Source organism: Tursiops truncatus, chromosome 11 (assembly GCF_011762595.2).
Source record: "Tursiops truncatus isolate mTurTru1 chromosome 11, mTurTru1.mat.Y, whole genome shotgun sequence".
Lineage (NCBI taxonomy): Eukaryota > Metazoa > Chordata > Mammalia > Artiodactyla > Delphinidae > Tursiops > Tursiops truncatus.
Genome location: NC_047044.1, coordinates 46,296,474 through 46,322,160, shown reverse-complemented (window position 1 = coordinate 46,322,160; position 25,687 = coordinate 46,296,474). Strand labels below are relative to the sequence as shown.

Below are 25,687 nucleotides of genomic sequence, written 5' to 3'. Positions count from 1 at the left end.
GAGATTACATCAGAATTGAAAGCTCTCGCTGGTCTCAAAACCTGTACTTTAAAAAAAAAAAAAAAAAAAAAAAAACAGCGATGGCTGTGCCCTCTCCAGTATGCTATAGAATATGTGTGGAATTCACTTCAGTGTTCTTTCAAAGTCTGACACCAAAATGGCTGTACATTACTTAGGATGTAAATTTGAGAGTCTGTTTTCTGATGGTTATTCAAAGTGTTTTTATGCTTGCAAATTCACCTTCTAACAGCTTTCATCATTGTGGCAGTAAAGTTAAGAATTTGATGTTATTAAATCACTTTTCACTTAGGATAGTTTATGTAGCTATTAAACAAAGCTGCGAGGGTATTTGGAGGAAAACTACAGGAGCTGTAGGACAAGTAGGTCACAGAGTGCAGCACCGTCAGATGGTGGAATGCAGGACAGGGCTGTGCGTCAGGAGACTTGAGTTCTATCCATAGCTCTCTTCCTGACTTGGTGTATGACCTTGGTCTACTTACTGAAGAGCTCTTGCCTCAGTTTCATCTTGGATAAAATGGGGCCAGAATTAGCCTCTAACACATGTAGAGGGTATCAAATCTGGGAGACATCTTCTAGTCATTTATTCCAACCTGAAGTGAATCCCTGCCACTTTTTTTTTTTAATAAATTTATTTATTTTATTTATTTATTTTTGGCTGCGTTGAGTCTTCGTTGCTGCTCGTGGGCTTTCTCTAGTTGCGGCGAGCGGGGGCTACTCTTCATTGCAGTGTGCGGGCTTCTCATTGCGGTGGCTTCTCTTGTTGTGGAGCACGGTCTCTAGGCACGTGGGCTCAGTAGTTGTGGCTTGTGGGCTCTAGAGCGCAGCCTCAGTAGTTGTGGTGCACGGGCTTAGTTGCTCCGCGGCATGTGAGATCTTCCCAGCAGGGCTCGAACCCGTGTCCCCTGCATTGGCAGGCGGATTCTTTTTTTTTTTTTTTTTTTTTTTTTTTTTTTTGCGGTATGCGGGCCGGACCGGGGCACGAACCCGTGTCCCCTACATCGGTAGGCGGACTCTCAACCACTGCGCCACCAGGCAAGCCCGGCAGGCGGATTCTTAACCACTGCACCACCAGGGAAATCCCCTGCCACTTTTTTTTTTTTTTTGCGGTACGCGGGCCTCTCACTGTTGTGGCCTCTCCCGTTGCGGGGCACAGGCTCCGGACACGCAGGCTCAGCGGCCATGGCTCACAGGCCCAGGCGCTCCGCGGCATGCAGGATCTTCCCAGACCGGGGCACGAACCCGTGTCTCCTTCATCGGCAGGCGGACTCTCAACCACTGCGCCACCAGGGAAGCCCTCCTGCCACGGTTTTTGAAAGTATCTTCCATCCTCTACTTTAACAACTTTGGTGACAATGGATGTCATTTCTCCTGAAGCATCCTACTCCATTTCCAAACATTTTTGGTTGTCAGTAATTCATCTGAGGAAATACCTAGAATAGGCACATTCATAGAGATGGAGGTAGATTAGAGGTTATCAGGGACTGGGGGAAGAGGGAAAGGGGAGTCATTGCTTAATGGTTACATAGCTTCCATTTGGGGTGATGGAAAAGTTTTGGAAACATAATGGTGCTGGTTGCACAACATTGTCAATTTAATTAACGCCACTAAATTGTATACTTAAAATGGCAAATTTTATTGTGTGTGTGTGTGTGTGTACATATATATATATATATTTTTTAACCACAATAAAAATAGAAAAGCTTCATCTTGGTTAGCCCTATGGTCTCAATAGGAAGGTAGACCATATTATCTGAATTTTACAGAAGAACAAACAGCCTTTAAGGTCACATGACCAGGGAGGAGCAGAGTAAGTATCCGAACCCAAGTCCTTGACCCTCAAACCAAAGGTGTCCTCCAGTCCACTGCTGCCATTGCAGCTGGGAATAGACTTGTTCTCACTGCTTGTGATGCTCTTCTTCTTCTTTTTTTTAAATTTACTTACTTATTTTGGCTGCACCAGGTCTTAGTTGCAGCACGTGGGATCTTCGTTACAGCATGTGGACTTCTTAGTTGCGGCACGTGGACTCTTAGTTCTGGCATGTGAACTCCTCGTTGCAGCATGCATGTGGGATCTAGTTCTGAGATCAAGGGTCGAACCCGGGCCCCCTGCATTAGGAGCGTGGAGTCTTAGCCACTGGACCACCAGGGAAGTCCCTATACATGGTACTCTTGAAGTCTGCCCCTCTCCCCATTTCTAACATTTCACTGTGAGAATGATGTTCTGGATTTAAATGAAAGAATTTAAAATTTATCCCTATATAAATACATACTGTTACTTTTTTAATGATTGTTCCATTCTCATGATTACTTTGAATCTTGATTCTGGCACGCATCATATTTGTTATTTTTTCCGTTGTATAATGTTATCCTAATTGCAAGTCAAAATGACTTTAATCTCCTTATCTAAATTATTGATAAAAATCCTGGAAAGGACTGATTCATAGGCAGAGACTTGACTGTTTCCCTGGTAATCTTCCTCTGGCCTTATCCAATAATAACCAATGCCTTCATACCATGCTTACTCTGTTCCAGAAACAGTGCTTTATACATTGAATCTCATTGAATCTGCACAATATCCTTGCAAGGCATTATTGTCATAATTCTCATTTTATACATGAGGGAATGAAGCACAGAGAGGTTAAACAAGTTGCACAGATCACACAGCTGACAAGTAGCATAAGCAGGATTCAAACCTGTGCATTCTGCCTCCATAGCCCAGGCTCTCAAGCACTCTGCTTGTACTGCTGCTGACATCAGCCAGGATTCCAGGCCGTACTGGAATCGGATAACATCAGGGACTCTATGAAATCTGATCAATGAGATTGCAGCTATAACATTCTGTAATTGTACCATTGGTGGCAAAATAATCTGAAATGACAGATGAAGGGACTTGTGCATTTGTATGTGCTATGTCTTTTCCCAAGAAACTTGGACTCTATAATCCTGTTCTTTCATGTTTGCTCAAAAGATATTTCCTTTTTATTTCCCCAGGCACACAGAAGTACTTCTCTTGTATTGCCTCTTCATTTGTACAAATGCATTTTGAAATGTATCTCAACAGTAAACAAACAACAAACATTTACAGAGCACCTGGGGCAAGTGCCTGGCATTGTGCCGGGTGATGGGAATACAGATAGGAGCAGACAGTGTTCTGCCTGCAAGCTTACCCAGCTGGCTCGTGAGAACCAACACACCAGCACCGCCCTGGTGCCTGCCACACTGTAGGTGCTGCAAGTGTTGTTGAATGGCTGAATGGAAGGGAACTGAGTACCAAGAAAGTCTTTTAAAATACTCAGATGTGCACCTGCAAACTGTTTTTGAGCTTTAGATTAAGAGAGGACTGGTTGTGACCGTTTCACTTGGTGAAACGGTAGGATTCCCCACCCTATATCTGTGTGATTCAGTCAGCTTCGGCCACATTGTGCTGGGATAACAACCTGAAAATCTCAGTAGCTCATAACAATGAGAGTTTATTTCCTGCTTACCGTACCTGTCTGTCTTGGGTCATGTGCAGCTTTGCCCTGTGCCTTTATCACTGTGGGACTCTGGTTAAAGGAGTGGCCCCTCTCTGGGACATCAATATTAGTCTCGCATCAGAGGAAAACAGATTTCCCTAGGAATACTTGTGCCAAAATTTTTTTAGTGATTTTCAAACTCTTCATCATGTTTAGTCCAACAGTCTGGTGGCTATGTATGTGTATTTTCTTGAATTTTGAATATCACATGCTACCAGGGTAAAGTTAAGTTACTGGCACAGCCAAGAGAAGCTTTATGATTGACTGATGAGGTCTTTTTAATTACTCAAGTTTAAAAAATTCTATTATTGTACCATAAGTCATCACTTTCATTGTTATGCACATTTCTCTATAAAACTTTTGTTCTCCAAACATATACATATAAGCAATTTATCAGTTAGGGAAAGAGCTTGACAATTAATTTAGCTAATTTTACCGGGCTGAAGTACTTCAATATTCGCTCAGTGTACTTTTACCAAGAGAAATAACTACATTACAGACTATAACAAAACAGAACGTAAAGCTATTATTCATGTACTCTTCACTGTATAATTTAGGGGTTAGGTTGAAGGGTTCATTGCTAGCCTTGATAGAAATGCTACCCTGTTTCTATCTTCCTACATGCAGCAGCAAAATATGTATACTCTGCTAATTATTTAATTAAAAAAAATAACTGCTTGGTGAGTAATACATTTTAATGAGATGCGTTTTTAACAATTGGGAAATGTCTAGAATGACAAAATTATGTTAGAAGTAGCCCTGTTTCCTTCGAGCTTTCATAATAATCAAAAAGCTATGCAATTCACTTTTTCCCCACCCAGGATACATTTTCAGATCCTCTCTTCAGAGCTGCCAAAATAATGGAGCCATGCTGATGGGAGAGGTATAGATAGGAGAAGAAATTGTGGTGACTGGCTGATTTTTCTTCATTGAGGATCTAATCACAGGGAATTGAACTTCACCTAATCAGACATTAATAGTGATTTCCTGAGATTAAGTTGTGGAACGAGCTAAGGATCTTTTTCAGAGGTCTGGAAAGACTAGAATGTCTCTCACCTGCTTGGGCACTTTGGTATTGGCTTTACCAGGTGCTGGCAGCATTTCCTAGCATGCCAGGTCCGAAACAGTGCCATGCATAGGAACAGCAGTGTTGGAAGGCTTCTCGGGGAGGTAAAGCACCCAAGCAGGGCTGGGGCAGGTGAGTCGAAGGAACAGGAACCATCAGTGGCAGTAGTTACACGCACATGGGTTGGTTGGACAGGCTAGAGATCGATTTTTAAATAACCAAGCAGGAAGGGAAGAAAAGAAATGTTGTAATGACAAAAAGCATAGTAAACACGATTGCTTTCTCTTGGAAATTATCTGAAAATAGTTGGCACAGTCGGTGAAAACACAAGCAAATACACATGACTGTTTATGCAACTGCATCTATGGTATTTACGATCCCAAACAAATACATGTGGCCCTTCAAAGAACGCCCATGAAGTCTAGGATCCTGCCCCCACTCCCACCTCCCCTGCCCCCCCAGATCTGCTTAACTGAAACTCTGTGTTTGCTGGATTTTCATTCCTTTCTTATTCCACTGACATTTACTGAGCTCTAATTTTGAGCTTAGCACAGTGTCATGCTCAACAAATCCAGGCTTTGTTGAGTTGGGCAGACCCACTGAGATCACTGTTCTTTGTGGGGGGGCATTTGCATTCGAACCATGGGTGGGTGGGTAAGCCCTCATTGCTCTGCCCCTCCTTCAATTTTGCTAGTTAAGGAACTCCTGTCATCTTGATTTTATGTAAAAAATCATGGGGGAAATGTTTCTTCACTTCCCTTTAAATGCCACATTCCAACCGTATACAATATGCCTAGCATTGTTCAGATGGTAAGAAGATACATTGACATTTGGGGGGATTCCTTACCCGCCTCATTTCCTTGAGAACCAAATTCTGAAGCTCTTGCCAGCCTTACAAATGCCCAATGGAATCCCTGCTCATATGCATATTTCGGGTGCATCAGTATGTTTGTCATCTTCTCCCTGGAAACGGTTTCTCACACCCACGTTGCAAGTGTGTGATCTGTGATTATATCTCCTGCTACTTTTCCATGTCCTCTTTGCCTGGAGGGAGGGATGAGAACATGATTCAGCTTAGGGAAATGATACAAAATGTGGCTATTAAAGTGATCTTTCAAAAGAGTCCTTTTCTATGTGTGCAGTTACTATGCTGGGTGCATCCCAGGTCTTCCTTCACCTGAAACAATGGAGTAGGTTTGAATCATGGGATCTCAGAATCACAATATTAGACAACTTGGAAGACACCAGCTCAACTGTAAGCCTGTGGCTACCATCTTATTTAATTTCAAAGGGGAACCTCTACCCTGTTTGTGGAAATTTTGAGAAAAAGGCACTTAATAACTTCTCTCAGTGATTATTTTTTTCAGGGTTTGCAGCCTTTTCTGTAAAGAGAGCTTCTCCTTCTGCTTTGGTATTGGCTTCACAAAGTGACTCAGGGACCCCATTATCTTATCTTAATCAGCAAGGGGAATATTGGGATGTCCTGGTTAATCAGTACTGTTGTTTTCCGTCCCTCCCAGCCCCTGGCTTGTTAGGAAGTTCCGTTTGCATCACTGAATTCTCAGACATGCTAGATCACAGCAAGCATCTTTTGATGTTTAAGAATTAGTTCCTCTAAGGAACTGAAAAGCCAAAGGGCATTTTGAGCATTAGCATCATAAACCAACATTTCTAATTTCTGAGGCTGTTTCTCCAGGAGTTAGCATTGCTGAGGTGGAAGACGGGCTCTGAGAGACTTCCTTTGGGAACATAATGGCCCACCCTTAAATGTCCACATTTCTGGTTAAGATCTGATTTAATATGAGATTAAATCATTAAATATGAGAGAAAGAATGGTATGGAAGCATGCACATTTGTGAATAGTAGAAGGGGTTGGATAGAAATTATAAAACTTATTTTTTTTATAAACTAGAGGTAAAAGGATCAGAAATCAACAGTATTAAAATGACACTATCAAACTATACACTTACTACCTCTGAATTTCCCTGTGTAGAAATTCTACCTCAGTTTTTAAATTTAGAGTTTTAAAAAGATTTTTGAAGGAAAGATAAAGGGGAAAACAGTTCAGGAAGGTCAAATTCATGATGTGGTGTAAGCTTGTGGTTAAAATTAATATGGAGAATTACTAGTGCCATATCGTTTCGTGAAAGATGGAGTAAAGAACAATCAAGAATCTTTGGACACATTTGATAAGGAGTAAAGTTGAAAAGGAAATAGCAAAGATGTATTACGAAGACAAAAGAAATTTTATAGAAAATAAGGAGACAGTTCCTTAGGGAGGATTAGAATGGAGGATTGTTTTAAAATTTTCGGAGTTCTGTTAATGATGTGGTTAGGAGCAGTGGGTATCGGGGGATGTGGTGGAACTCTAAGTAGGAGAAAGCACAATGTAGGAAAGTGGTGTGGATGAAGGGAAGAGAACTGTTTTGTATTACCTTCAGGCAGGTGTGTTTGTATGTAAATGCCTTTGTCATAAAAGAGCAAAAATTGAAAAAAGAATGAAAAAGTAAATATTTTTTATAACTCAAGTTAGGACATTAGAAAAGAGTTTATTTTCTAGTTTTTTGGGGGTTTTTTTAGTTGCTTTTGTTGATGATTTAATTCTGAATGACTGACTGGGGAAAGGGATAGAAAACTTGCGTTAGTAAGGAACTGATTATAGGATAGCGGCACGTGGCAGTGTGGTTGTCTAAATAATGGTTCCCAAAGATGTCCACATTCTAATCCCCATGTATTTTTAGTACCTTACCTTGTTACCTTATGTTACCTTGTATGGCAAAAAGGACTTTGCAGATGTGTTTAAGGATCTTGAGATGAAAGGCTTATCCTGGATTATCTGGGTAGGCCCTCAATGTATGGGTCTAAAGAGGGAGATAGTAGATCTGAGGAGTAGCATAAGATATGACAATGGAAGCAAGAGATTGGAATGATTCAGAGAAGGGGCCAGGAACCAAGGAATGCAGAGAACCTCTAGAAGCTGGAAAAGGCAAGGAAACAGATTCTCCCCTACAGCCTCTAATAGGAACAACCCTGCTAACACCTTCATTTTAGCACAGTGTATCAGAGTTCAGACTTCTAACCTGCACAACAATAAGAGAATAAATTTGCATTGTTTTATGCTGTTAAATTTGTTAGAGCAGCAATAGGAAACATACTGGTAGTAATTTGTAGATAGTATTAAGTGTAATTATCTTTTACAATGAATGTCTATGAGCCTTTCTTCAATTCTAAGCTTTAAAATTGCCACACATTTCTAAAGATTACAGTTCTGTGTTGTTCCGTTCTATGGATTGGCAAATTCAATTCTCCAAGTTTGGAAACGTGAATATGTACTTGGTTTGAGGCTTTAATGGAAAATCTCAGTTCAATCTCCTTCTTGTGTGTCTCCTTTATTCCTCAAACAAAACACTTCTCTTCTGGTAACCAAGTGTGTGTGGGTTTTTCCCCACACCAAGCAGTTCTCCACGATACCATCTAGGTGTCCTACAATTTAACTCAATTCTGACACTATATACCTGGAGATAGGGCTCAAGTCCACAGGTTAAGGGTTTTGTCTCATAAGATTGCTCCCACCCCACTTCAGATCCCAACTACAAGCAGTAGGTCCCCAGGTTACCCACAATTTCTGTCTGACTTGGCTACAGATGGGAGGTTCTCATGACCCCCTCCTCAGGTTTGATTTGCTGGAGTGGCTCACAGAACTCAGGGAAATACTTACTTGGGTTTACCAGGCCGTATCTCGTTGTGGTTTTGGTTTGCATTTCCCTGATGATTAGTGATATTGAGCATCTTTTCATGTGCCTGTTGGCCATCTGTGTGTCATCTTTGGAAAAATGTCTATTCAAGTCCTCTGCCCATTTTTAAATCAGGCTGTTTGTTCTTTTGATGTTGAGTTATATGAGTTCTTTGTATATTTTGGATATTAACCCCTTGTCAGATGTACTATTAACAAATATCTTCTCCCATTCAGTAAGCTGTCTTTTGTTTTGTTGTGCAAAAGCTTTTTAGTTTGACGTAGTCCCATTTGGTTAGTTTTGCTTTCGTTTCCCTTGCCTGAGTATCCAAACAAAGTACTGCTAAGGTCGATGTCAAAGAGCGTACTGCCTATGTTTTCTTCTAGGAGTTTTAAGGTTTCGGGTCTTACATTTAAGTCTTTCATACATTTTAAGTTCATTTTTGTATATGGTGTGGGAGAGTTGCCTTTTTGCCATTTTAATTACAGTGTCTCTCAGTGTGGACTTCTTTGGATTCATCTTGTTCAGGACTCTCTGTGCTTCCTGGACTTGGATATCTGTTTCCTTTGATAGGTTAAGGACGTTTTCAGCTATTATTTCTTCAAATAAGTGCTCTGCCCCTTTCTCTCTCTCTCTTCTCCTTCTGGGACCCCTATAATGCAAATGTTAGTATGCTTGATGTTGTCTCAGAAGTCCCTTAAACTAGCCTCATTTTTTAAAATCCTTTTTTCTTTTTTCTGTTCAGCTTGGGTGATTTTTACTACTCTGTCTTCCAGGTCACTGATCTGTTCCTCTGCATCATCTACTGCTGATTCCTTCTAGTGTATGTTTTCTTTCAGCTATTGTATTCTTCAGCTTTGTTTGGTTCTTTATGTTTTCTAACCCTTTGTTAAAACTCTCGCTGTGTTCATCCATTCTTCTCTTGAGTTTATTGATCTCATGATCATTACCTTTAACTCCTTATTTGGTAGCTTGCTTTTGCCCCTTTTTAAAGTTTTTTTTTTTTCTGAGGTTATGTCTTGTTCCTGCATTTGGAACATATTCCTCTGTTGCCTCATTTTACCTAATTCTCTGTGTCTATGTCTATGCATTAGGTAGGTTAGTTGTTTCCTGATCTTGGAAAAATGGTATTATGTAAGAGACATCCTATGAGGTCCAATAGCACACTCCCCTCTTGTCACTGGAGCTGTTTACTCTATGGGTGCCCTCTATGTGGGCTGCATGCACCCTTCTGTTGTGACAGGCCAACTACTGTGGATGTACTGGTAGGTGGGCCTAGCCCCAGCACAATTGGCTGCCAGACCCTGCCTTTGTAAGATGGCTGTTAGCCTGCCCAGGAGGACCCAGGGCTTGTGCTGGCCTGCTGGTGGGCACGTACTCCCCTAGCACTAATAGGCTAGAGAGAGGACTCCAGAATGGCACTTGCCAGCACCAATGTCCTCATGGTAGAACAAACCCCCCAAAATGGCTCCTGCCAGTGTCTGTGTCCCCAGGGGGAGTCCCAGTTACCTCCTTCCTCTCCAGGAGGCTCTCCATGACCAACAAATGGGTTTTCCCAGGCTGCATTCAAATTACTGCATCTTTGTTGGCACTCAGAGCAAATGATATTTCATGTGCACCCTTTAAGCACAGAGTCTATGTTTCCTGTGTTGCACCAACTCTCCTGTACTCAAGTCCCGCTGGTCTTCAATGCGAGACATTCTGGAGGCTTGTCTTCTCAGTGCAGGACCCCCAAGCTGGGGAGCTCAATGTGGTGCTCAGACCTCTCACTCTTTGGGAAGAACCTCTGCAACTGTGATTATCTTCCTGTTTGTGGGTCATCTACTTGAGGGTAAGGATTTTGACTATACATCATCTCCATCCCTCCTACCCATCTTGTGGTTCCTTCTTTTTTTTCTTTTTAATTTTATTTATTTATTGGCTGCTTTGGGTCTTCATTGCTGCACGTGGGCTTTCTCTAGTTGCAGCAAGCATGAGCTACTCTTCGTTGCAGTGAGCAGGCTTCTCATTGCGGTGGCTTCTTTTGTTGTGGAGCACAGGCTCTAGGCATGCGGGCTTCAGCAGTTGTGGCACACGGGCTCAGTAAGTTGTGGCTCGCGGGCTCTAGAGCGCAAGCTCAGTAGTTGTGGCCCATGGGCTTAGTTGCTCTGTGGCATGTGGGGTCTTCCCGGACTAGGAATTGAACCCGTGTCTCTTGCATTGGCAGGCGAATTCTTAACCACTGTGCCACCAGGGAAGTCCCATGGTTCCTTCTTTATATCTTTAGTTATGGAAAAAGTTTTATGCTAGTCTTTAAGTTGTTCTCATAGATTGTTGCTCTGTAAATAGTTGTAATTTTGGTGTTCTTTTGGGAGGAGGTGAGTTCAGGTTCTTCCTACTCCACCATCTTGACTACTGACACTACCTTGCTCTTCTTTTATTAAAGAAAAGAATGGGGCTTCCCTGGTGGCGCAGTGGTTGAGAGTCTGCCTGCCGATGCAGGGGACACGGGTTCGTGCCCCAGTCCGGGAAGATCCCACATGCCGCGGAGCGGCTAGGCCTGTGAGCCACGGCCACTGAGCCTGCGCGTCCGGAGCAAGATCCCACATGCCGCGGAGCGGCTAGGCCTGTGAGCCACGGCCACTGAGCCTGCGCGTCCGGAGCCTGTGCTCCGCAACGGGAGAGGCCACAACAGTGAGAGGCCCACGTACCGCAAAAAAAAAAAAAAAAAAAAAAAAAAAAAGAAAAGAATGGAGTATCTTTTCATATGAATATTAGCTATTTGTTTTTATTTTTGCCTATGGGTCTTTGTGGAGTTTTTTGGGCTATACAAAAATGTATACATTTCTATAATTGGATCATCCATATTTTCTTAATAGTTTCTACATTTCATGTCTTAGAAATTAGGGTTGCTAAATTTAGCAAACTAAAATACAAGAAACCCAGTTAAACTTTAATTTCTGATAAACAATGAATAATTTCTTAGTATAAGTAAGTCCAGTATAATATTTGAGACATACTTATATCAAAAAACCCCATTACAGAGACCTTTTTTTTTCTCATTCCAAGGTTTTGTTTTGTTTTTTTTTTTTTGCAGTACGCGGGCCTCCCACTGTTGTGGCCTCTCCCTTTGCGGAGCACAGACTCCGGACGCGCAGGCTCAACAGCCATGGCTCATGGGCCTAGCCGCTTCGCGGCATGTGGGATCTTCCCGGACCGGGGCAAGAACCCGTGTCGCCTGCATCAGCAGGCAGACTCTCAACCACTGCGCCACCAGGGAAGACCCCCAAGGTTATTTTTAAACATTCAGTTGTTCTTCTAGAACATTCACAGTTTGTTTTTTACAATTAAGTTTCTGATCCATCTGGATTTTTTCCTTTTTTTTCTTTGGTGGAAAGAATAAGATGGGGAATGAATGCTTTTCCCCCAAATGATCAGTATTGTCCCAGCACAATTTATTGAACAATGCATCTTTCCCACTGATTTAAAATGGTATTAGATTTTCACTTTAAAAACTAAATAGGGTACACAAGGTGAGAACTATTATGGAATAATCTGTCTCAAATAGAATGTAGATGTCTTCTCTTCTCTAGTTTATTTCTGTTTAAACCTTAAATTTAAACATTTTGCCCAGAACACACTTACAACCCTATGTGAAATAAGTAACTTACCTGGTAACTCAGAGACCCACAAACCAAATTACCCTGAAGAACAGCTTTTCTTAAGAAAAACTCAGAGGAATTGCTGGGTCAAAACAGTCATCCACTTTACAAAATCCTCCTCTTCTTTGATGCCGCCAGGGAGCTGAAAGTCATGCTCTCCAGCAGTCACAGTCACGGATACAGGTGACTCTTCCTGAGCAGCTCACAGAGGTGGGTGGAAGAGGAAAGGATTTCATGCAAATTTAATGCAGTCTTAGGTCTGCCTTAGAGACTATCTAGATAGTTTAAATTTTTTTTCCATTTTTTTAATGGAAAAAAACAGGATTTATAATTATGCCAAGCCAAATCTAGGATAAAATTGTTTCATTGATCTGCCTTTTTTAAAGACAAAAAGTCATAAGCATACTCCTGGTTTTCAGGTCTTGGCAATAATCCCTCTTTTTTTCCTGAAAACTCAGGAGAGAGTTTCTCAGGCAGGGATTATCCATAATGGGCCCATTACCTCAGGGTTCTTAGACTCAGGCTGGGGAAGCAGACAGATGTATAGAAAATAATTACTACACAGTGTGGATAAGAACTTAAAAGAAGTTTTTTACTCTGGGAGCACAAAGCTGCCATGGTTTTCCCAGGCCTCTGCTTTAGAAGAGCTGGGTTGAGACAGCTGCTTGTCTGGGCTGCATCTGTAGAGACAACCGTCCTAATCAGTAGGAAAATGTTTGCTAAATAAGCCCAACCACTATAATAATTTAATGTTGTTAAATGATGGCTTGGGATAAATTTAGGGGATATTTGTGTTCCTAGCCAAGGGACTAGTGTTATTGATTTTTTTCCCTTGCTTGTCTCTATCTGAGGTGCATATGTTAGAATTGAAAGTACAGTTGACCCTTAAACAACACATGTTTGAACTGCACAGGTCCACTTATACATGGGCTTTTCTTCATTAAATACGATGGTACCATAGTATTGAGGTTGGTTGAATCCATGGATGCAGAACCTGGGATACGAATGGCTAACTGTAAAGTTATATGCAGATGTTTGACTGTGTGGAGATCGGTCCGGTCCCCCTAACCCCCAACTTGTTCGGGGGCAACTGTAATCGTTAGCTTGTTAAACCTATTCTCTTTCTTAACACTGTTACACTGTTAGCCACTGTTATGGCTACAAGGGGCAAAGGAGGCTGAGGGGAATGAGGATATCTATACCAAAAGGAACTTTAATTTGATCAAAAGAATTTCCTATCACTTCAGCCTGGCAGTCTTAGACTGAAGAAGACATTTGTAGGAGATATGTTACTGCCAACATTTTAAAATCATTTTCTGAGTTGTGAGCCCCAAATTTGTAATGACAGTCATCAACATTACCACTCCTTATGGAATATTGAATACTCACTATTAGGCAGCCATCTGCCTACACACCTTGCATGCATTATCTCATTTACTCCTCAGGAGAACCCTATAACGTAGGTATTATTATCCCCATTTTACAGATGAAAGATTAGGACTCAGGGATTAAATACTTTTCTTTAGATCATGTAGTTAGCAAATTGTAAAGCCCATATTTAAACCCAGGTTCATCTAACTCAAGTTCATGTTCTGAAATACTGTCCTACCATTCCAAGACTTAGAACTTTCCATCAGGGTGGACTTAAAGTATAATCTTTCCTATTTATAATTAATTTAACCCTTTATTGCTCCAAATATCATACCTGCCGGTTTTGCTCAATGCAAATTTCTCTTTCTGGAAACTGCAAGTTTGGGGCTCGATTTAATTTCCTCCACGAAGAACAGGCAAGCTTGAGGAACAACTCTTATACAATTAAACATTACTACTCTGAGTTCACCTAATTGGAGAAAACAGTTAAGAAAATGTAAGGATGTTTATAACATTTATAGACCTATAATCAGCCTTTCATCCACAGATATGAGCCATCTATGGAGCAAAGCCATGGTGTTGATAGAGTACCTCCCAAGCTTTTAAAAGCCCTTATCACAATATCATTGTTGGAGTCACGTGGACAGAAATGGGCTCACCATAGAGCAAATCACCATAAAGAATACTGCAAAGGGTCTCTGTGTTCTGGTCCCTGGTTCCTACTGTAATTTATAGAAATAACTTGATAACTAGATTAGCTGTTAGGTGCCTTCCTGTGATCCTATAAGAAGGTAAACATTCTTTTCTCCTCTCTTGGCAAGTTCTTATGATTGCTTCAAACAGCAACTAAACAGACACATTAGTTAATTACTCTCAGTAAGGACAGCTCAGTTATGCCAAAACCAAATTCAGTGTTTTTATCAGCTAATCTTCAGCATCTGTCGGTAGAAGAAAAATCTTTTAAAAACCGTGACAGTAGATCCAATCAGTTTCTTCATGGGGTGCATTTTAATTCAGTCTCCTTCTAGAAAGTGCGTAGCATAGAGTCTTGCTGAAAACTTTCAAGAGCTGTCTGAAGCCCGACGCCAGGCAGACAAAATTATCTGCGTGAGGTATCATTTTGTCACTTCCACATCAGAATCTAACCTGACAGAAGACTCTCCTTTCAACAAATAACAGAGACTGCTCCTCAGTGATTTTAGTCTTGAACCATTTGCTCTTCAGTTACTGTGAAAAACTGGGCTGATACATTTGATATTTAAAAAGCATTGTTGGTAGGGTTGCGGGCATGAGTGACAGAGAGGGATTACAAGGGAGTACAAAGAAACTTTTGCGGTGATGGACATGTTTACCGTCTTCATTATGATGATGGTTTCACAAGTGTATACATGTGTCAAACTCATCAAATTGTATACTTTAAGTGCATGCAGTTTGTTGTATATCAATTGTAGCTCAGTAAAGCTGGGAAAAAAATAAAAAGCATTGTTTAGGTCAGGTATTCCCAGATGTGAGTAATCGTCAGCCTTGCCTGAAAACTTATTTAAAACCTCAATAGAACTGAGACCTTGGAATCAGTATTTGAAAACCCCTCACATGGTTTCATTAACCAGCTTTGTAAAACTGCTATTAAGGGCCTTTAAATGTGTTATACAGATTGCTTTATGTAAACACACATACAACCTAATTTATGGAGTTTAGCCCTAGCAACAAGTTCGATCTGGTGAATTGGCATGCGTCCCGTTTTTAATATGGCAGCTGTGTAACTCATCTCTGTTCTTTTTTTCCTTGGGCACTGGGATGCTCAGAGGTAAGTTGCACTTATGCTTAAGGTAGGAGCTTTTCTTAGCCTGGGATTTCTATATTATCCCCATCCTAATTACATTGTACTTATTCTTTACCGTCAGTTTAAGGATTTTATTGTACTTAAGTTTTCTGTTTTTATTTTTATCTATTTCAGATTCTTTTTGAAAGTAGGTCATGTTACAAATAATAAACAAGATTTAGAGCAGGACTAGACAGCACCTATTCAGAAGGTTCAGAGGATGAAATCATTACCTTTTTTATGTCATTTGGCTCTACTGCTATACCAGAGGCCTGGCATATTGGACTGATATTATGCCTGCAGAATTATTTTATGATTGTGATAATGACGAGGCATTTATAGACTTTAAAATGAGATTTTATCAAAACACATAAGTGCAATTTCTGGTAATGATACAGCATATTCTTTCTCATAGAAATATGGGTAAAGCTTGACAATTAAAAAACTTTCCAGTGTTTATTGTATACCTGATGTGTAAATGTACATAATTGACACACATCTTTTCTAAAAGTGTTTAATGAGTGCTCTAAAGATGGACAGAATTTTGCAAGATGAAATAAATTAGAAATGTGTGAAGAAAATAAGACAAAGCATGAGGGGTCTGGTTGGCCCAAAAAAGTCATTATAGTCTTGCTAGAGATGGGCCAAAATTTTTACTTTCTAGCATGAAAAGGAAATTTCTCTGCTCAGATAAGAAGTACCTGTGATAATAAATCTAGAAAGATTTCTGTTTCCTATAGGATCTTTGAAAGAGATCATCTTGTCTTTTGATGGGTACAATTACCATCATGCGATACTGATAAATTATAATGCAGTTCAGATTTTTACACGAACTGGTTAAGATGAGTTTAAGAAATTTTCCAGTCCATTAAAAAAATAGGTCGCCATTTCCTCTCCCTGTTAGCCATCAGAACAAGCATTGTGAGGTAGAAGAAATCTCCTTTGGTGAGACAAAGTTAAAGGGAATCTATTTTTTATATTGAGGATGATACACACCAAATCTTTGTCTTCTTGTCTGGTATAGCTAGGTCTGCTGCTAGCCTATGGGGTGCCTTTTTACCAATTAGGACAAAGCCCCCCCCGCCGGGCAAATCTAGCATTGAGGTCTGTATTTCCACCCACTATCCTGTTCCCATTACCAGCCCCCCTGCTGCCCTCCTGTCTTATCCCAGGGCACTTTCATGCAGTGCACATTTTTTTTAACTACTTGAATTTTTCACAGTGCTTACTAAACTTTATTATGTTTTAGAGTCACCCAAGAGCTTCTCAAAAATGCGGATTTCTGGATACCACAACCTCCAATTCTGATATAGTGAACTAGGGGTTGAAACCCAGGAGGTTGCATTACAGCAAACAGCAGAGGTGATTCAAATTTGAGAAAAGCTGGCTGAGGAGTAAATAGTACAGGTTTAAAAATCATACTCATAGGGTTTCAGATCATTATTTTAAGTTGTGTAATCTTGGGAAAACTAATCTCTCTTTGCCTCAGTTCCTTTGATTATAAAATGACAAACATTCTTCCAGCACAGGGTTATTTTAAGGATCAAGAGAGATTAAATGTCCTACCAGAGTACCTGGAGGGTGGTAAGCACTTAAAAACGCTGGCTACTGTTATCACAGTATACTTTCTTTTTTTAAAATAAATTTATTTATTTTATTTATTTATTTTTGGCTACGTTGGGTCTTCGTTGCTGTGTGCAGGGTTTCTCTAGTTGCAGCAAGCATGGGCTACTCTTCGTTGCAGTGCATAGGCTTCTCATTGCAGTGGCTTCTCTTGTTGTGGACCAGGGGCTCTAGGTGCGTGGGCTTCAGTAGTTGTGGCACGCGGGCTCAGTAGTTGTGGCTCGCAGGCTCTAGAGTGCAGGCTCAGTAGTTGTGGTGCATGGGCTTAGTTGCTCTGCGGCATGTGGGATCTTCCCGGACCAGGGGTCGAACCCGTGTCCCCAGCATTGACAGGCAGATTCTTAACCACTGCGCCACCAGGGAAGTCCACAATATACTTTCAAAGCTCAACTCAGGGTAAGTCCAACCCTTAGGAAAGTATTTTTAAGGGAACCCACAGACAGCACTTACTCTTGTTTTATGATGTTTGTACGCATCCCTCCTCAGGGCTTAAAAGTGTTTCTACACAACCCCAAGCAGATCTCTTGCTTACTTCTTTGAAGTCCTCAGATACAAAGTAATCATCCTTTTTTGTTTGTTTGTTTGTTGCTTATTGCCTACATCCTCATCACCATCCTGATTTTAATACATACTATTCAGATCTCATCAGGCCATTTATCTTAGTTTGCCAAATGCTGCAAACAGTGATTCTTTTTGTGAAAGTTTCTCTTTAGTCCCACCATTATGGAATTATGAAAAACTGCATTCTAAGTCTAAACCCCTTTGGAAATAATTTTTGCTAACGCATGTGAAATCTGTCTGGTAAAATTGCAGGAAGCTGAGGCGGAGGTGGGGTGTTCCCTTCAATTATGGCACTAAAGTCCCAGTTTGAAAGAGCCAGATTTTAATTATATCACAAGGACAATTTAGAGATTATCTCAGTAAATCCTATGACTGAATGATGGACTTAAGCATTACTCTGCAGAGAAATAAGTTTTTCCTATAGGGGAGGAAAAACTGTTTTTCCTTCTACCCCTCTTACGTTCATTGCCCTGGGCCCTGTAAATTAGATTGACAGAAGACTGATTAACAAGAGAAAAACAGAGCAGTTTATTAACATGTGCACTGTGCATACACATGAGAGCGCTCAGTGATGAGCAACTCAAAGAGGTGGTTAGAACTTGGGCTTAGGCCATCTTTTTTTTTAAAAAAAGCAATAGATTGTTAGAGAAGTGACAAGATGAAGGAAAAGGACCTTGAGTTTCTAGGGCAGCATATTGTAGGAAGGTAAATATATGCGGAACTAATGGAAGGTAAGTGCTGAGTTAATAAAGTTTGTTTTTCCTCTGGTGCCATCTCTGGGCTATTAGGGTATAGAGTTGTCGCCAGTGATTAACTTCTGTCCTTCCAGGAAGAGAAAGGAGGAGAACTATCTTTACAAATTTATGTCCTGCTTTTAGGCAAATAGGGAAAGTGTGAAGAGCTCTCTTTGAAGCTGCTTCTTCTCAGTTGCCTTCAGTTCAAACTAATCCCTATGCCAAAGTGGCATATTCTGTACCCTTCATTCCCATCGAAGGAGACTGTGGGGCATCTTAGAACCGTATGAAATGGAAACAGACACTAGTTATTTTTAAAGAAACCATGTACACTTTTATATAATATTTTTACCTCAAAGAAGGCTTTTGAAGCGATTACAAATTCAACATGGCTAACTCAAGTGAATGATGTTGTTTTGTCATTTGAAACATTAAAATCGAATTTTGCCCCAAGGGCTTTTTTGAGTGTGGAATGCTAAGCAGTTTCTAAATAAAACAAATATCTGGGTCCACCATTTTCCAGTTATTATTTTCTCTCCTCCTTTCACTCATATTCTTTTTTAGTAAATGTTCTTCGAACTGTGTTTCAGAAAATATGTATAATGGTTCCAACCACCCTCATCTGTGGCTATTTTCCTGGCTCAGCTGTACAATACGGTAGTGCCCCCTTCTCCGCAGATGGGGGATATGTTCCAAGACCCCCAGTGGATGGATGCTTCAAACCATGAATAGTACCGAACCCTATATATACTATGATTTTTCCTATACATACATACCTGTGACAAACTTTAATTTATAAATTAGGCACAGTAAGAGGATATGTGAGTTGCCAGGATCACTACTCTTGTGCTTTGGGGTCAATATTAAGTAAAATAAGGGTGACTTGAACACAAGCACTGCAATATCATGACGGTGGATCTGATAACCATGACAGCTACTACGTGACTAACGGACAGGATACGCTGGACAAAGGGATGATTCACATCCTGGGTAGGACGGAGCAGACAACAACAGATTCCATCATGATGCTCAAAATGGCACACAATTTAAAACTGATGAATTGTTTACTTCTGGAATTTTCCGTTTAATATTTTCAGACCTCAGTTGACTCGAGGTAACTGAAACCACGGAAAGCAAAACCACAGATAAGGGGAGGGACTACTGTATTGTGGTAAAGGATTCAGCTTCAATAATAGTTACTGGAGAAGAAAGGTAGAAGAAGATGCTCACTGAAGCATTTTACTAGAAAATTAGCTGTAAAACACGTTAGTGTAGAAATCACATGCAAATTCATTAAAATAGTGTTAAAAATTCAAGGTCCCCTCTGCCAACCCCCCCCCCTTTTTTTAAACCATTTTAACCACATATAAGTATATAGTCTGTGGTATTAAGTACATTCACATTATTGTACACTCTCACCCTTTGATGAAGAATCTAGTTCATCTTTGTACAAATCAATTCTGCAGGAGTAGAACAATCCAAGAAAGAAGGGGAGGGAGGAGAGGGGAAAGAAAAGTAAGAAGGAAGGTAGGTAGGAATAAAGGTAAGAAGGAAGGGAGGGAGGAAAGTCACGCCGAGAAGCTTTCACCTTCCCTTGCACATGTAGGTAGAGGGTCTGACAGCAGTGAGCTCTCGTAGCTGGAAAAAGAACCATGGCAGTGCTGCAGGTGGGATTTCAAAGACTGGAAAATATGACTAGAACTGTATTGTGCCCTGACTATTTTTGGACCCAGGGCTCTGCTTTTTCACATTCAAGGCTTGAAGTCTGTTGAAATTTTGCATGGCTAACAAGGCTGCAATTGGGATGGTTTCCCCTTCGCTAGTAGCAAGCCGTTACTTAGCACCATCTATGTGCAGAATAAACAGGCAATGACAAAGTCAAGGGTCTTACAGAAGCAAAGGATACGCACATTAATATATATCACAAATGAATGGTAGCACAAGTTTTGAAGACAATGTGTTGCTATAGGAATTCATAAAAAGGAGTAACTTCTGCAAGCTAGGATGATTTTTGCTTAATTGTTACAGTGACTCTGCATTCACTTAGTTCAAATTTTAACTGAAATCAAATGTCAATAAAAATCTCACTTTATGTGCAGGATTTGAAATGATATTATGCACAAAAAAGGGCAAGGATTACGTAATTTCAAAGCCAGTCTGCAAAACCGTTTTTATTAATGCTACATGATGGCTGCATTACAGGTAGAAGAGACATATCCAACATTCTTTGTCAGTCTCCTGGGAAAATAGGTCTTGAATTATGAGAGCTGTGGTTAGTGAGAGCGCCTCAGGAATGCATTCCGCTGTTAAATGCCCTGCTCTTGTACTCTAAAGCCTCTGATGTTCTTGAGGGCAATTGGACTGACTATTCCGCATTATTTTATTTTCTGGTGGAAGCATTGCTACTCTAGCATAATGGAACAGACTTTCCTGTGGCTGAAATGGAAATATCTTGCAAAATGTAAACCTCTTGTATGAAAGCTAAATTCCCAGGATCTCTCTCTAGTGGCCAAAGATGACAGATCATGGCTTGTGGAATGTATCTCATCTTCACTTCCCGTGAATGAATGAGACCAATGTTGGAATTGCAAATAGAAGCCCCACATTGATAAGATTGAGATATATTGCTAAGACTTTGCAAAATATATCAAGAAAGTGGTCAGTGGTTTAAAATGATGGCTAACCCTACCCAGAAGCATGGAAGAATGCATTAAATCCAACCATTCACTAGTCTGTTCATTATTAAAAACCTTCACAGAGTGAAGCTGAGTCGACCTGAAGACTACACCATAGGTCTTTCTGTCTAAATTCAAATAGTGACTTTAACTATTTTTGTAAATTAAGATCATTTGGCAGGTACATGAAAAAATGCTCAACGTCACTAATCATCAGGGAAATGCAAATCAAAACCGCAATGAGATATAACCTCATGCCTGTCAGAATGGCTATTATCAAAAAGACAAAAATAGTGTTGGTGAAGATGTGGAGAAAAGGGAACCTCTGTGCACTGTTGCGGGGAATGTAAATTGGTACAGCCACTATGGAAACAGTATGAAGCTTCCTCAAAAAATTAAAATTAGAATTACCATATGATCCAACAATTTCACTTCTGGGTATTTATCTGAAGAAAATGAAGACACTAATTTGAAAAGATATATGTACCCACATGTTTATTGCAGCATTACTTACAATAGCCAAGACATGACAACAACCTGTGTCCAACAATGGATGAATGGCTAAAGAAAATGTGATTTTACATATAAATTATATATTATATATATAATGGAATATTATTCAACCATAAAAAAGAACAAAATCTTGCCATTTGGGACAACATGGATGGACCTTGAGGGTATTATGCTAAGTGAAATAAGTCAGATAGAGAAAGACAAATGTCATATGATTTCACTTAGATGTGTCATATGATTTTACTTACATGTGGAATCACATATAAATATATAAATACATTTAAACAACAACAAACAACTGGGCTTATAGATACAGAGATTGGATTGGTGGTTGCCAGAAGTGGAGGGTTGGAGAAGTGGGCAGAATGGGTGAAAGGGGTAAAAAACAAAACAAAACATCATTTGCGTTTGGATTTATTTGACAGTGCCAACCCGAAAGCAATTTTCAGACTGATTCAGCAGACATTAAAAGATGCGTGAGAAAGTGGAATATGTTAAGCAACTTAGAATGGAGGAAAATAATAGTGTAAGAGATTGCTATACTTTTGACATTTTACACGTAATTCACATTATAAATAATATGCATCAATTACTTGATTCAAGACCTCAGAACTTTTCATAATGGATTTGAAGCACAAAGTACAGTATTTATAGTCAGCGTGAAGTCTTTGCTTTCAATGATGGTTATGACCTTTGGGCCAGAAAGCAAGTTGAGCTCCGCGCTGTGAAGAGTTATGTCATGCCAAGGCAGTTGACCACTCTTTCTTTCCTATTCTCCGCTGTCTTGCAGACCAGATGATGTGCTCCTGCATCGCACGCATGATGAGATTGTCCTCCTGCATTGCTTCCTCTGGCCCCTGGTGACATTTGTGGTGGGCGTTCTCATTGTGGTCCTGACCATCTGTGCCAAGAGCCTGGCAGTCAAGGCAGAAGCCATGAAGAAGCGCAAGTTCTCTTAAAGGGGAGTCGCCTTATGGGAAGCAAAGCACAGAAGCTGCACTCATCTGCACACATCTACCTGCAGAGCCTGCTTCCTGGCGCAGGAGATGGAAGGGGCTGTGAGAGGTCTCTGAGAGGCTCCCCCTCAATGATAGCAGAAACAGGCACAACCGGAAGGCTTGGAACCTCATAGATTGTTTTCCATGTGTTGTAGCGATGGCTAAAGGGTCAAGCTGAAAGGAGTATCTGTTTCAGAAAATCCAATAGAAGTTAATTTTCTTCGGGAAGTAATAGTATATAATTGTACAGTGTAGAATACAAACCATTATGATTTATGCTACTTAAAAATATTAAAAGAGAGTTGTCTGTGTTCTTTTCTATTTTCTTTTTTTATGCTTAGAACACCAGGGTTTTAAAAAAGGGTCTTACGGGTTTCATTTGATTTTGCTAGATTAAACTTTTACTTGGAGACAGGAATTCCTGCACAAGTCTTGACCTCACAATGTAATCCCCAGTTTCCACTATTAAAGAGTACCTTTTGACTCCTGCTTGAAAAAGGAAAACTGCACTGTTAACTCAGACTCCAGTCACTCCTGTGACTCTCCAGCAAGGAACCCTCAAAGATTGGGAAAACATTCTCCCCACTCGCCTTTGTTTTTCACCAGATTATTTCTTAAGAGAGGGAGATGATTCTGAACAAGGCCTGTCCTAGCTCTAAGAGGACTGTGCCTCTTTTGTTCGTCTGTTCAGGTTATTTTTCATGGATTTTATCTCTGTGCGGTAGAATGTACACGATGTGAAGGACACTTTTCAGCTTAGTTAAATGCTATTTTCATTTCTTTTTTCTTTTAGGTCAGAAAAAAAATAGTCAAAATCAGTTAAACATTTTATTATATTTTCTTTGTCCTTCCTTGGATGTTTTCAGTATTAAAACGAAAATATTGCTGCAGTTGTTTCATTTGCTTGGACACACCTGGAGATGCAAGCCAGCTCACATCACTCTGCTGATGAGCTCTCTGTGCCTTTATCAAAAATTCACTGAGGAGACCATACTTCTTTGCATCTGTTCATAAACTCAGATTGCAAATATCAATCACAGGTCTCAGTGAATATCAAACCTACCCTATTTATTTACCATGTGGAATCAAACCTTTGTTTAGATGAGATGTACATTTTTGGTCAAGGAAAAACTGACAACATAATCTCTTTTTTGCTTTCTTCTAATATCCTTCAGACATGCTTCTATTAGAATAAAGGCAAACTGGAATTTAAGGGCAAGCTTCCCTCAGTTATTTGTGCAGCATTCCAAGAAAGATACGTATTAGTGGAATGATGATTTCCTGATTTTAATCCACATACCAGTGTTTTCTTAATTCTAGAACGCAAGTAATTGAGTGAGCCATTGTCTTCTGTGGAAGACTAGGGTGTTGGGTGATATTTTTATTCCAATTCAAGTGTTACAGATTTCACTGTGAAAAAGGCCTTGAACACACTATTTATGACATCCTTTGAGGCAGCTACAGTGCCTTGACTTCAATCCCAGTTTTCTGTTGCAGCATCCCTGTTGTCTTAGCAACACAGTGAACCATTCTGAAGCACAGAGTAACACGAAACTGGGAATCAGAGAAAGTCACCTTTGCATCACAATGTGAGAGATAAAGTCTACTTTATCCATTTTTATCTTAACCCAATAATCTGTGATGAAGTGATTACAGGGAGTAGATAAAAATAGTGCATCAACGTTTGTGTTGGTAAAAAGGGAAGGTGATATATATTGATGAGTTTTTATTTACCAGTTTTTTACTTATCCATTTATATTAACTAAATGCTTCCATTTAGGCTCAAAGAGTATACCTGATTATATTCTGTAGGCTGATTTTTTGGAAAAAAGGAGAAGCATGCTGAATGACTGAGGTCACATATAGTTTTAAGGTCTTCCTTGCTTGTAGCCAGTTAAATTGAGGTTCTTTATTATACTTATCATTAAAGATAGAATTTGAAGGAACAAGAAGACATTTTTAAGATCATAGATGGTAAAGAAGTTTAACTTCTTAATATTTTAATTTTCTTTTTTATATAAGCAAGGAAATGGTATAAGCTGCTAGAACAGAAACCCCAAAATATGATGACTCATGTAAGACAGGAGTTGATTTCTTTCTCATAGAGCAATCCAGAGGTAGTTGAGAAGTCCAGGACAGGGAGGGTAGCCTCTGTTTCATAAGGTAATCAAGGGATCCAGAATCTGTCTACCTTGTTGTCCTCTCATTACCAAATGTGTTATTCTCCCCATAGTCAAAGCTGGCTCAAAGAAACACAGCCAATTTGTAGCCTGTGAAAAGAGAGGAGTTTGGGAGCTAGCTATTTCCTTTTAAGGAAGCTCCACCCATCACTGTACTCAGAGTCCATTCGTGAATACTGACTACATAACTATACCTGGCTTCAAGGACTGCTGGAACATGTTATCTCCAGCTAGATGGACATATGTCCTACTAAAACTCTGGGGGAAAAAAAAAAAAGGAGAGAGTGAATACTACAGTAAAAGACAGGAATGATGGGCAGCTGTCCATGGCCGGTGCCATGATGAACATCTGAGCAGGGATGACAAAGATCTCTTGCCCTGGCAGGATATACAGTCCTTGGTAAGACTTTGCTCTCTGGGAGGAACTCCCTTGACCACTGCCTTCTGTGGCCTCTAATTGACTTCCAGGAAATTCTTGCTCTTCAGATCACGTAGCCACGTTCGAAACTTTTGGGAGGCGTCACAGCTTTTGCAGGCCCCTGCCTGCTGGTGGAGATTTGTAGACCTAGATTTCTTTAGAGACTGAACAAATGTAGATTTTTATAGTTTATAGGATTGTTGTTTAATTGACTGTTGTACGGAGTCTGACTCCATTTTCGATGTTTGACAGCTTTCCCTTTCTGCTCCCCATTCCCTTTCCCCTTCTGTTCCACATCTGGGCAAGCTGATTAGAGAGCCTGGGTACCCCCTGCTTTGGACTGGCTGGGAAGTTCAAACCACACAAGCCCTGGCCTGCTCGCAGGAAACCTCTCCCTGCCCCACACCCTAAGAAGAATAAAAGCCAAGCGAGTCAAGTCATTTTTGGATCTCCTCGGGAACTGCCCCACTCTCCCAGAAAGTGTCATTCATTATGTGAATAATAAACCTTTTCATACCCTCTTGATGTGTGTGTGGTTATTAGTCTCAACACCCAAACCAAATTTTGGGTAACGGGGTCCGTCTGGCCTCTGAGGGGTGCTTACAACATTGGTGATAAAATTTCATCAAAACATGGTTTTTGGTCTTTTTGCTTTCAGTTTTGTTAGTTCAGATGAAAGTATTCGCAGCCAAAGGGCTACTCTCATTATATCTGGAGTTCTTAAGGTAGCAGCATCTTATTTACTGTGTCTGTGCTTGGCCTGTATCTCCAGCCCTTAATCGAGTGGCAGCCGCTTTGAAGCCTTCTAGAAAAAT

General features: G+C 40.4%; 1 protein-coding gene across 2 annotated transcripts in view; it reads left to right on the top strand.

Moving 5' to 3' along the window:
- KCNMB4 (potassium calcium-activated channel subfamily M regulatory beta subunit 4) overlaps positions 1–22,585 on the top strand; it is a 65,854-nt gene extending 43,269 nt beyond the window's left edge. The window contains exons 3-4 of one of the 2 annotated variants that reach the window (XM_073789240.1): positions 11,413–11,606; positions 22,067–22,585. In XM_073789240.1, coding sequence (XP_073645341.1) covers positions 11,413–11,606; positions 22,067–22,140 — 268 coding nt within the window. In that variant the 3' untranslated portion in view covers positions 22,141–22,585. The remainder of the gene's footprint in view (positions 1–11,412; positions 11,607–22,066) is intronic. The other variant, XM_019918672.2, reaches the window with a different exon arrangement.
- Positions 22,586–25,687: the final 3,102 nt, after the last annotated feature.